Genomic DNA, 13,539 nt, shown 5'->3' with positions numbered 1-13,539 from the left:
AAGTGTCAGACTGCTAAGCCATCAGCCATTGCACAGGACTAAGATTAGGCTGTCTGCTCCCATGAAGATCTATGATCTTGGAAATTCAATACAGGGGGACTATAGGACAGAATGGATTCAATTGCAAGGACTTAGGTTCTGATTTTTGTTGCCCAGACCAAGACATCACTCACGTCACATTCTATGGAATCTCCTGAATTTACACACTGGGCATCCCTGCTAACTGACACTCCATCCGAGTGTCCCTCTTAGCCCCGCTCCAACTTCCATGTTCCCAAGTTAGGGGCAATTCTTACTAGACAATTTTCAAGGACCCTTTGAAGCTTCTGCTGAATATGTTATATCTGAGAATAAACACCCCCCCCCCCAAGCTATGACTTGCTGCAAGAGTAGAAATTGGGGATGAACTGTGATTCAATAGTTCTTGTAGAACTTCCTTTCGCAATGCTCTATGATTTCCACAGACGTGACATATTCCTGTGATTTAATTGGAAACGAGAGACCAGTTCAGTGCTGAGTGATGAGATCTGAACAGGGAATAAAATCTGTTGGAATTAATTTGCATAATAGAATCCGATTGGTTACAAAGCTGGGTTTGTTTGAAGGGGAGGCCAGAGTCCCTGAGCTCACCAACAAGGGGGACTTTGCAGATGCTCAGTGGAGTTTCCAGTTCTGCTGAGGGCCTCCGTCATGTTCTAAATGTAATGATAACCTGTCTTTAACTGTAAATTAGCTACCTGGGAATGAAAAGAACAGGTCAGCCTGGCTGATCCCTCTAGCTCTGCAGGAAGGAGAAAGCTGAAAAACCAAATCCGCTTGCTCTCTGCTAAGCTCTTTCCTCCTTCTTTCTCTACCCGATAACAATTTCCAGCAGGAGTCCAAATATACTTAAACACCCGTCTGTGTCATTTTCTTTTACGGAGACAAAAGCAGACACAGTGAGAGAGACGCGGTAGCTTATGGCAGGCTATCTGCTCTCAAGATAGAGGAGCAAGCCTTCTGCTTAGAGCTGGTAGTTTTGCAAATCCATTTTCCTGCCATGTTATTACTCTTGTGACTTTCAGCAACATTTATTTTTCTTTCCAAGCAATATGCTCCCCATCCTACAATAAAGTCTTCCTATATATCTTTTAACAGAAAACCAAAGCTTAGGCATACTGGAGTACTGTTTAAAAATGGTTTAATGGGAAGATTGCTCATGAACTGCTTTAGGGGAGTCTTTCTTAAAATCTGTTAGAGCTTTGATATATTTGCCTAATTATCATAGCTATCGTGGTCTTCTATTAATTTGCATGTACCATCCCTGCAAACTCTCTACTTTTGTATATATCAATTAGGTAGCATTCCTCAAAAAAGAAAGAAAGAAACTCTCTGGATGCATTTTTTTTTTTTTTTTTTGATTTTGATAAACATGCAAATTTAGAAATTCTGAATCAGGTTTTTAAATGAAAGGAAAAGATGAAGCCTTGTGTTTAAGTGTACTGTGTTGTTGATGGATTTAGTTAGTATCACCTTCATCATTGCTAGGAAATATTTCATCTTTCTCTTCCTGATTCAATTAATATCCTAGTCACAGTCCACCTGACAGAACCACCAAAAATTGAATTATTATCACCGTTAGATCACTGTGTGGACATGGGAAGTGTCCATCTGTAGTTTATCTGTAATCTTCTCTTAGAGAGACCCTATCTTTCAGGATTGTATGAGAAGTCAAACATCTAGGGTTCAAATCCCAGATCCTCGATTTGTTGGCTATGTAACCTTGGGCCAGTTACGTAATCTCTCCATGATTTAGATTACTTACTGGTAAAATGGGACTAATAATAATAATATTTATTTGGTTGGACTATTTTACAGTTTTAATGACTCAAATACTGAGAAGTGTATTGGGTAGTAGAGAATTGTTTTATTGTTTTTAAGTGTCATTGAGCCAATTCTGACTCATAGCAACCCTGTATAAGGTTTCCAAGAAGCAGCTGGTGGGTTGGAACCACTGACCTTGTGGTTTGCAGTCCACTGTTTATTCTACAGCGCCAAACCAGAAGTACAGTACACTTGTTAAGTGCTGTCATGTAGGTTCTGACTCATAGTGACCATCTATATAACAGAATAAAAACCAACTGCCCAGTCCCGTGCCATTCTCACAGCCCTAGCTATATCTAAGCCTATTGTTGCAGCCACTGAGTTAATCCATTTCATTGAGAGCCTTCCTTTTTATCTCTGACTTTCTGCTTAAGCAAGCATGATGTCCTTCTCCAGAGACTGGCCCCTCCTGATGACATGTCCAAAGATGTTTACTGTTGTTAAGTGCCGTCGAGTTGGTTCCGACTCATAGGGTTTCTGAGGAACAGCTGGTTAACTTGAACTATCAACCACACAGTTCAAACCAACCTTGTAGTCCATCACATTAACCTGCAGTGCCACACGAGGACTCCCAAGCAACTGAGCTGAAAGGGATTCATACTGGCCATTTTGATTTGACAGTCATATGACTGAATCTGTCTGGACCAAGACATTCAAGAACGATTCTGTTGCATTCATCATCATTCAAAGGAGTATTTCAAGACCTGTCTGGAAGTACAACACTGTCTGTGATAGGATAACATCAATATGCCTACAAAGAGGACCTGTTAATACAATTATTATTTACACACAAACCACAAACACCAGTGATGATGAAACTGAAGAATTCTACCAACTTCTTCAGTCTGAAATTGATCAAACATGCAATCAAGTTGTACCAATAATTACTGGTGATAGGAATGCCAGTTGGAAACAAACAGGAAGGATCAGTAGCTGGAAAATATGGCCTTGGAGACAGAACTGATGCTTGAGATTACCTGATCCAATTTTGCAAGATTAACGACTTCTTCATTACAAATAACTTTTTTTAAGCAACATGAAAGGCAACTGTGCACATGGAAATAATTGAACAGTATCATTAATATCACATGCAAATAAAATTTTGCTGAAGATAATTCAAAAACAGTTGCTGATGTCAAGTGCTCTTGACTGAAAGCAGAGAATACCAGAAAGATATTTACTTGTGCCTCACTTTGCAAAGGCCTTCAACTGTACAGCTCATGACAAACTATGGAATAACGTTGTGAAGAATGAGTATTCCAAAACACTTAGTTGTGCTTATGAGGAACCTGTACACAGACCAAGAAGCAGTTGTTAGAACAGAACAAGGGAATACTGAATTGTTTAAAATCAGGAAAGGTGTGCACCAGGGTTTCATCTTTTCACTATCTGTATGTTGAGCAAAAGGTTTCATCTTTTCCTATCTGTATGTTGAGCAAATAATCTGAGAAACTGGATTATATGAAGAAGAATGTGGCATCAGGATTGGAGGAAGAATCATTAACAACCTGCAATATGCTGATGACATAACCTTGCTTGCTGAAATCAATGGGGTCTTAAAATACTTACTGATGAAAATTAATGACCACAGCCTTCAGTATGGATTGCTCCTCCATGTAAAGAAGACAAAAGCCCTGACAACTGGACCAATAAATGACAAAGACTTCACTGTGTTCTAATCTTCAATCTGCACTTAGGAATCATCAGTCAAGAAATCAAATGATGGATTGCATTTGACAAATTTGCTGCAATAGGGCAAAAATGTCAGTTTGAGGACTCCGGTGCACCTCACCCAAGTATTATGCATGTGAAATTCTTGTAGAGAAGACAGTAGAAAGATTTGAAATATGTTAGAGAATATTAAAAGTACCATGGACTGCCAGAAGACCAAACAAATCTGTGTTGGGAGAAGTACAGTGAGAATTGTCCTTAGAAGCCAGAATGATGAGACTTCATCTCTTATACTTCAGACAGGTTATCATAAGGGACCAGTCTCTGAAGACGGTCATCATACTTGGGAAAGCGGAGCATCAAAAGGAAAAAGGAAGACACTCCCCCACCCCCCAGTGAGCTGAACTGACATGCTGGCAGCAGCAATGGGTTAAAATATAACAATTTTATATAAAATATAACAAATATAACAATGGGTTAAAAAGGCAAGGCAGTGTTTTGTTCTGTTGTATGTAAGTTTGTTGTGAGTCAGAACTGACAAGATGGTACCTAACAACAACTCATAGGGCTATTGTTAATGCGTTACTATTTGTAAACTTATCAGAACAGTGACTAGAAAAAAATTGTTGAGTACATTTTCATTTTGCAAGTGAGTAAAAGATTACTCTTTGAAATTCATCCTATACACACATGAAATACAGTTTTGAAGACTTTTATATATTACTTGTAGTCATACTAACACTTGAAAACAATGGGTCCAATGAATTACTTTAAAAAGCAAATTGATTTTGCTATTCTCTCCCACTGAAGGAAGTCGATATTTGTATATTTTTAACAAAGGGTGAAGCGTATTGTTTATTGGTCATGTGGAAGCTCTTAAATTCATTAGTATTAAGCTCAAATGTTTTATAAAGGGAAACAAAAGTTGTCATCCAGTTTCAACACTTCTAGTGTCAGAAATAATTGTGCTTTACAGCAAAATGGCAGCCAGAAGAAAGAGGTGCAGAAATATCAACTTTAATTAAACCCTTTCTTTCAAATATGCTTCACAGTTTATATGCAAGAATAATTTATCACCGTGTGAATGAACACTTAATACTTGCCATGATGCAAAATGGCTTTTGCGGCACCATATGCTCTTCCCTTTCGATTTCTTCTTTGCTTGAGTTTCTATGTAGGCAACATCAAGTGTTAAGATGAAGTATGTGGTTCAAGTGATTCATTCACTTAACTAGTGGCCTGCTTGGGAGTCCTGGTGAGACACTGTGGGAAAAGTATTGGACTGGTAACCACAAGGGTGGTGGTTCAAATCCACCAGAACTCCTTGGAAACACTCGGTAGGGTCACTCTGAGTCAAAACCAACTCGATGACACTTAACAACAACAATGACAGTGGCCTGCTTTGAGATCAGCCTTGAACATATATCTGTGGTTATGATGAAATCTTTGTTTAAGAGGCATTGAGATCCTGTTAATGTTGGTGACATTATTTGAAAAGAACAGTGCCTACACAATTTAGAAGCATATAATCAAGGCTACTGAATTGTTATTAGTTGTCACTGAGTTGAATGTGACTCATGATGGTCCCATAGAACTGCTCCCTAGGATTGTCAACTTTGTGACCTTTTACAAGTCAGTCTCCAGGCTTGTCCTCAAGGCTTCAAACTCCAGACCTTTCAACTAATACTTGTGTACTTGACAGTAACACCCAGAGACTGCCTGCTGAATTGCACATGTAGAAATGTTGATATCATGTATATTGTGATGCTAATAGATGTTTTCAAAGAGAATTCCAACCTTATCTTGATGAATTTAAGATAATCACTTGAGTTAAGACCAGGAAAAATGCTCACTGTCTCTCTTCAGAACTCTAACTCTGAATAAGCTTGGGAGGCCCACTGGAGACCATTTCCTCTAAGGACTGATCTTAGTGGATGTGTGGCTCGTGCTGTGATAAGAAAACTAATGAGGTCCTGTGGCAAATGAGGGTCAGCTTCTTGACCACACTTTGAGCTTCTTGCTTTAGCCCTGAGGGCTTCCTGAGGCCCCAACTCCTGGGCACCTCTTGGTGCTCTTACCACACAGTAACCTTAGCTTGTAAGACACATTTGATGTGGTATTAAAGTGCCTGAGTTCTAAGGTTTGTTGTTGTTAAGTGCCGTCGAGTCGGTTCCGACTCATAGCGACCCTGCACAGGGTTTCCGAGGCTGTAAATCTTTATGGGAGCAGAAAGCCTCATCTTTCTCCCGTGGAACAGCTGGTAGTTTCGAACTGCTAACCTTGCGGTTCACAGTCTGATTCGTAACCACTACGCTACCAGAGCTCCTTGAGTTCTAAGGTAAGGCACTTAAATGATGCTGCCTTTTAAATCTTTCCCTCTCCTCCATGCCACCTTTAACATATCCCTAAATACCTGTCTACAACAAATACTAAAGCTTTAAACTCCCTGTTCCTTGAAAAGATGCTAACTTAAAGACAACAAGATATTGATGGCATTAACGGACACCTGGAGAGTTAACCACACATCTGTGACTCCACAGATGCTGTTTTGGCAGATTACAAAGGTAACAGAAGGGCTCTGGTTGGTGAAGTCAAGGTGAAAGTGAAGTATGTGGTTCAGATCATACTGTGCTGATGGTAGGCACTAAGAAGTTCAGTAGCAGGAGCATTAGAATTTTCCCTTTCCCTTGTTTTCTAGAAGCGACTAAGGCCAGAAATCTCTGGAATCTCACGAAACTCTTTTGTTCATTGGAAAATCATCATTTGTCCACTGTCAAAACCAGGGCCTGTCTTTCTGTTGTGTGAAACCTGCAGGTTTGGACTGTGGCAGACTGGGGGGAAAAAAAGATGAGGTCCAGAGCTTGCCTAGTTCCCTGATTGTGTGATCAGTCCTTTTGTGTCATCCCCATTGTTCACATGAAAACACACAAGATTCAGATGATGCATTGTTGTGAGATGTGGAAGCAGTATACAAAATCAAGTGGATCCCCAAGTGAATCCAGTGTGCCAAGATTCATGCCCCCTCCCTCTTTCCTGTGCCATTCTTCATGCAATCAAACACCAAAGAATTAGACAATGGTTGTTGTTGATAGTTTCTATGAAGTTCATCGCAACACAAGGCAACCTTAGGTTTACAGATAGAACGGCTCCATAGGGTTTCAATGACTGAGACCATCCAAACTCAGATCAGCAGGTCTGTCTTCCAAGGAACCTCTGGGTGGGTTCGACTCCTAGTCTGGTGCATAACTATTTGCACCACCTAGAGACCTCATTATGCTCATCAGTGCTGAGAGGAGGTGTTATCCTCATTATCAATATGCCATTCTCACTAAACAACAGTTTGTTAAGGTCTCTAGGGAGAGAGAATGATTCTCTAGAAGAGAGTAAGGTTTTAAGAGAGAGAAGCAAGCCATGGAAGGTCCGTAGGGGAGAACTAGGTTTCCAGTAACAGAACAACTAAGTCCAGTAAAGAAGTCCTCAATCCTGCAACAGGAACGGATGGCCAGCGGGAAGAGCCTGAGGGCTGCTGGGAGGGTAGGTGTAACTATAGGATAGAAACCTCTTCAACATCTGCACATGTGTTGGTGGCGCCATCTTGCTCTTAATGAGTATTTGACTTATGGCAGGTGCCAGGAACAAGCCCTTTGGAGCAGTTGGCAGGGCGTGCTGTTTGATTTTACAATATAAAATTGATCATATGTTGCCTTTCCTAGGTGGCAGGATCTTGAAAACATCCTTTATTGCACTGTAGGCTAAGGCAGGGTCTTGTGTTTTTTGGGGGAGCACTGACTCCTACAAGACAAACCTTGCTCGCTGAATAAGTAATGAAAACTTGACCCACTGATTGATCAACAGAGTTTTTGGTGACCATCAAGGAATGCTCTCTGGGGAGTTTCACCCAGCCTGTCTTTCGAGCTGTGTCCATGATCTCCATTCCTCCTAAATTACTGTTTCCCAGCATGCTGAACCTGAGTATGCTGTTTGGCTGACTACCTTAGGGATTTGGGGACATGCCATTCCTTCTGCATGGAGTCTTGGTGTTGTACAGTGGGCTAATGCAAAGCCATTTGAACTGCAAGGTCAGCAGTTCAAGCTCACTGGATGCTCCTCAGAAACCCTATTCAGGGTCACTATGGGTCGGAACCAACTTGACGGCACTTAACAAGAACAACATTCCTTCTGCATGGTCACCCCATCTTCCCCCTTCTTATCACATTGATGCCTGCTTCAGGATTGAGCCCAGCTATCAGCCATCACCTCCACTCCTTCAATTGTACATGCCATTGCCAATATGATCCTTAGGTCCCTCTTCTGTTCCCCCCACATGTTCTAAGTTTGCCTTTTATAAAACATACCAGAACCCAGTTACAGTCAATCACAGTAATACCAGATGGACTTGAAGTGATTAGCACTGTGCTAAGAGACTTGAATGCATCGCTCATTTAATCCCTGGGCAGCCTTTCATTGATTACTATTCTCATTCCATAAGAGAGAAAGCTGAGCTCAGAGAAGTCAGCTAACTTCCCCAAAGCCCACAGTTGTTGCTGTTAGGTGCTGTTGAATCGGTTCTGACTCATAGCACAACAGAACAAAACACTGCCCAGTCCTATGCCATAGTCACAATTGAGCCCATTGCTGCTGCCACTGTGCCAATCCATCTCACTGGGGGTAAAACAGACCTCCAGACCCTGGGGGCCAGATGACACAGCACACCGTGTCCTTGGTGTAGTCCTTGAGGATGCTCTTTGTGTGTTATCTCACCTGCCACATGGTAAGCAGTAAGAAAGCAAGCGCCATTTCTTACTAATTTCTGCCTTGCCAGTTCTCAGAACAAGGAAATAGGTAAATGTTTGCTGAATGCAGTTGAAGTGAAGTGGGATGAAGCCTGCAGCTAATATGATCTCTTTTCTGTGCTTCTAGAAGCTGATTGGGAAAGGAGGCAGCCCTGACGTGATGTGTTCATCGAGCAGAGACACTCCCTTTCAAGAGAGGTCTGAGTGACGCATCTGGGAGGCCACCGTCGTGAAGACCCCTGCACGGTTGGCCATAGGGGTGACCACCACATTCTCCTGTGCCTACCACATAACCAAAAATGAGGGAGAACTACTGTTTACAAGCCGCTCTGGTGTGCCTGGGCATGCTGTGCCACAGCCACGCCTTCTCCACGGAGAGGCGGAGCCACCTGCGGCCCTCTTTCCATGGGCACCACGAGAAGGGCAAGGAGGGGCAGGTCCTGCAGCGCTCCAAGAGAGGCTGGGTCTGGAACCAGTTCTTTGTGATAGAGGAGTACACTGGTCCTGACCCTGTGCTCGTGGGAAGGGTAAGGCTAGTCCTACTCTTTATTTATATCCATGCATCCGTCCATGCATCCATGCATCCATGCATCCATGTATCCATCCACCCATCCATCCATTCATGCATCCATCCATCCATCCAACCATCCATCCATCCATCCATCCATCCATCCATCCATGCATCCATCTATCCACCCATCCATCCATCCACCCACCCACGCACCCATCCATCCATCCATCCATCCATCCATCCATCCATCCATCCACCCATCCATCCACCCATTCATCTGCACATCATTAACCTTGTTGGAGAGTTGATTGTGACGCATGGGACAGATTCTGAAGAACAGAGTACAACTACCTCACAGGGTACCTAGGCTGTAATCGTTTTGAAGTACATTACCAGGTCTTTTCTCTAGCACAGCGGCTGGTGGGTTTGAAATGGTGATCTTTTGGTTTTCAGCCAGGTGCATAGCCATTGTGCCACCAGTACTCCTTAGTAGAATGGGAAAAAAATTATAAGAGAGAAAGCCTAAGAATCAGCCATTCAGAAAAGCCTCACAAAAGCCACTGTTCATAGATTCTCCCAATCTTTTCCTTTTTACAACAAACAGGTTGAAAACACTTCTGTTTTCCACAGTTTTGCCATAAAAACTGGATTTTTAATTGCTGTATAATATAAGCCCTGGTGTGGCACACTGAACTGCTAACCTAAAAGTCAGTAGTTCAAACCCACCAGACGTTCTTTGGAAACCTTATACAGGGTTGTTATGAGCTAGAACCAACCCAAAAGCACTTAACAACAATTGTTTCCAAATGGAAAGGATATAATTTATTTAAACATTCACCTTCTGGGGACCTTTCCCTTCTCCTTCATATTTTCATTTGATCATAGCTTTTCTTTTTGCATTGTAGGTGTCTATTTTTTCATGTCTCCCCCACTAGACACCAGGCTTTATGCACTAGAGACAATGTCATCATTGTACCCCAGGCCCTGGTACTAAACCTGGATTTGGTGAAGCCTCCATAAATATTTGATGAGATGGATGAATGAATCATACGGATGTGTGTGTAGGGATGGCAAAATCTACTTGGGATGGCATGATTATTCAGGTTCTGAATACTCTGGTGTGTTGTTGTTGTTGTTGTTGTTGTTAAGTGCCGTCGAGTCGGTTCCGACCTACAGTGAACCTGTATAGGGTTTCTTAGGAGCAGCTGGTGACTTGAACCACCAACCTTGCAGTTGAAATGGCTTTGCAGTCTGGTGCATTAACCTACAGTGCACACCAGCCCTCCCAAAAAGTGCAGGTTCAAAAAAACAGTCCAAAATAGGTGTATAGAGCTGTTTACCCGCTATCTTTTGTGATAGCACATGCAGTTGTCTTTTAGACCATAGCCATATGAACCACGAGGAGATGGCTGAGCATACTCATTAGATGTGAGAGCCTATCATGTCAATCATCAGAGTTAGACATCAGAGTTAGAATTGAGCGCAAAGAAGGCACATACCTAAGCATTTAAAAACAATTATTAGATGAGAAGTAGAATAATGACTAAGTCCAATATAAATGGTTATAAATAAAAATGGTAAGGTATGGGAGCGGGAACATGATTTTAGCTTATGAGCTGAATGATAAGCAGGAGCTACTCATGGGAGAGAATGGGACAAGTAAATTTCAAGGATGCTAACTTCTGAGGGCTGTGGATTACAACACTTAGATGTTCTTTAACCTTTAACAACAGTGCTCGATGTTTAGGTAATTGACATTCTTGGAGGAAGTTCATGTTAGAGTCTCAACACTATTGTCCAGGGTGGGGAAAATGTCTATTGGCAGAGACGTACCAATGGGATTTTTTAATTCATTTATAGCAGAAATAGAAAGATGTTGAGTAGACTTGGGAAATTGGAGCACCAGGAAATAATTGCATGTAGGATGCGGTAAGTAGAATAGATGAACTCCATTCCCATAGAGGATAAAGAGGCTCCAACCAAGGTTGGGGTTTTGAGCTTAAACAATGTGGAGAGGTGTTCATGAATTAATGAAATAAAATAATACCTTTTGCCTTGGGGGATGTCTCAGTGGTAAGCAATGTGTTTTACGGTAGGAGAGGTCATCAGGAGAAACAAGATGTGGAGAGTCATTTCAACAATTTTGTGGAACCTGCTGTTGGCATGTCATGTCTGCTTAACAAGAGCATAGAAGAAAGAGGAGTGAGGGAAAGTTCTAGCAACATTCTTTGGGCGTGATCTTCAAAACCTAGAGACAAACATGAGTCTGGAAATCAGACTGGATGGAGGGAAAGAGAAATAAAATAGTTGGATTCTGTGTCTTCTTTTTGGAATAGATCTATAAGCAAAGAGCAGGCTAGATGGCATCTTCCCTTACCACCTTTGATTTTATGGCCATGAGGTACTTTGAAGTGCACTGAACAATGAAATTTAGTAATCCATAAACTTTCAGATTTCTGTAGGAAACAGTGGGTGTGGCATTGTTCTATGAGACCGGGAAGCTATCTGTCCCAAAGTTAGCTGTAGGATGTGTAGCCCCAACAACTGGTTCCCTGGTGCCATTTACTGGTTAACCAAACATTTTGTAGTAACTTGAAATGCAATACTGTTGTCAATGTGTCAATCATCTTCGCTGGTGAGATAAAAAAACAAAAATATTTGCATTCAACTTTCAAATCTGAAAACAAAATAGAAACAATTAATAGTATGTTTGATTAATTTCTAGTCATGAAAAATGTCTTTAATTTCCATAAAACTCTCCACGTGTATCTATAATGTGTGAAACTCTAGTTGTCTGGGTACTCACATCAAAGGAGAGATTTCATTCATTTCCTTCTTCTTGTCCATGAAACTGACCTCTTACCTTTTGCTAGTCTGACACTGTAGGATAAGGACTGAACTGTTAACCACAAGGTTGGCAGTTCAAACACTCCAGTCGCTCTTTAGAAACCCTTTACAACATCTGCATGAGTCAAAATCCCATCGCACTTAACAACAGCAACAGGCATAGGAGAGAAGACTTGGAGGTTTAAGCGTTTGGTTGCTCACCAGAAGGTGGATGATTTGAAACCGCTCCATTTGCTCCATGGAAGCATTATGAGGCAGTCTTCTTCTGTAAAGGATTACAGCCTTGAAAACCCTAAGGGACAGGTCTACTCTGTCCTATATCCTATAGTGTTGTTGTTAGGAGCTAGGTCTCTGGATGACAATACCTTTTTTAATGCAGAGGAGTGAACATACCACAGGTTACCTGGGCAAGGGATCTGCCCTTTTTGAGAAAAAAAATATAAGAGTTGAGCCATTCTCTCCATTCATTGGAAGTTTCATATTTCACTCACAAACTGCTGTGCTCACAAGAAATGGGTTAGCCATGACCTCATGAAAACTCATAGTTTGTTATGAATAACACGTTTGTAAGAATGTCTTTTTCCTTCTCTGAGCAGCACTGTGGACTAAAAACAAAGTGGTCATGTACTTTGTTGTTGGTGGTGGTGTTGTTAAGTGCCGTTAAGTCAGTTCCGACGCATAGTGACCCTGTATAGGGTTTCCAAGGAGCAGCTGGTGAGCTTGAACCTCCAACCTTGCAGTTCAAACGGCTTTGCAGTCTGGCACATTTACCAACAGCTCCACACCAGAAGTTCCCCTGTAATTTGTACCTGAGCTGAAATATGCAGTGTTTCACTAAAGCACCGCAAACCAATTAGACATGTTTGGGAAAATGAAACAATACAAATTGTTTTGTTTGCTTTTTTTTTGATAATGTATTCAAGTTTGCTTTTGACTATAAACAAGTTACTCAAGCTCCCTAGGCTTGGGTTTGAATAATAATAACGTGTTGCTCTTGTTAAGTGCGGTTGAGTTGGTTCCAACTGATTGTGACCCTGAATAGGGTTTCTGAGGAAGAGCTGGTGGGCTTGAACCACTGACCTTGTGATTAGGAATTCAGTGCTTATCCTATAACACCACATATTATATTATTATTCTTTGTAATTATATGTTGTTGTTAAGTGCTGTCGAGTCAGTAGCAAACCTGTATAGGGTTTCCTAGGAGCGGCTGGTGAGCTGAAACCACATACCTTGTGGTTCAAACTGACCTTGGAGTCCATCGCATTAACCCACAATGCCACCCCAGGACTCCATGTGTGTGTGTGTGTGTGTAAGACTTCTGACTTCACTGATCCCCAGGTGTTTAATCTTTGCCAAGGCGACTATCGTCTCTAAAGTTCCATTTCTTCATTTGTAGACTAGTGTGTGTGTGTGTGTGTGTGTGTGTGTGTGTGTGTGTGTGTATACAGCCAAGTGTAGTGAGCAGCTTGTGAGTGAGTCTCTGTCGTCTCTGTCTCTCTGGAATTAATCCCTCATGGAATTACAATTCTCAATTTCTCTTTCCCTAGCTTCACTCCGATATTGACTCTGGTGATGGGAACATTAAATACATTCTCTCAGGTGAAGGCGCCGGAACCATTTTTGTGATTGATGACAAATCAGGGAACATTCATGCCACCAAGACATTGGACAGAGAGGAGAGAGCCCAGTACACGCTGATGGCTCAAGCAGTGGACAGAGACACCAACCGACCACTGGAGCCACCATCAGAATTCATTGTCAAGGTCCAGGACATTAATGATAACCCTCCTGAATTCCTGCATGAGACCTATCATGCCAACGTGCCAGAGAGGTCCAATGTGGGTGCGTACAGCT

The 13,539-nt window shown here is 41.8% G+C and overlaps 1 protein-coding gene across 1 annotated transcript in view; it reads left to right on the top strand.

Moving 5' to 3' along the window:
* The window catches only part of CDH11 (cadherin 11, type 2, OB-cadherin (osteoblast)), a 220,599-nt gene that overhangs the window by 135,962 nt on the left and 71,098 nt on the right, over nt 1–13,539 (top strand). Inside the window, exons 3-4 of the mRNA XM_006863584.1 lie at nt 8,455–8,854; nt 13,233–13,527. Coding sequence (XP_006863646.1) covers nt 8,627–8,854; nt 13,233–13,527 — 523 coding nt within the window. The 5' untranslated portion in view covers nt 8,455–8,626. The remainder of the gene's footprint in view (nt 1–8,454; nt 8,855–13,232; nt 13,528–13,539) is intronic.

This window comes from Chrysochloris asiatica, unplaced genomic scaffold (assembly GCF_000296735.1).
Source record: "Chrysochloris asiatica unplaced genomic scaffold, ChrAsi1.0 scaffold00055, whole genome shotgun sequence".
In the NCBI taxonomy this organism is placed as follows: Eukaryota; Metazoa; Chordata; class Mammalia; order Afrosoricida; family Chrysochloridae; genus Chrysochloris; species Chrysochloris asiatica.
This window is presented reverse-complemented; position numbering and strand designations above follow the sequence as displayed.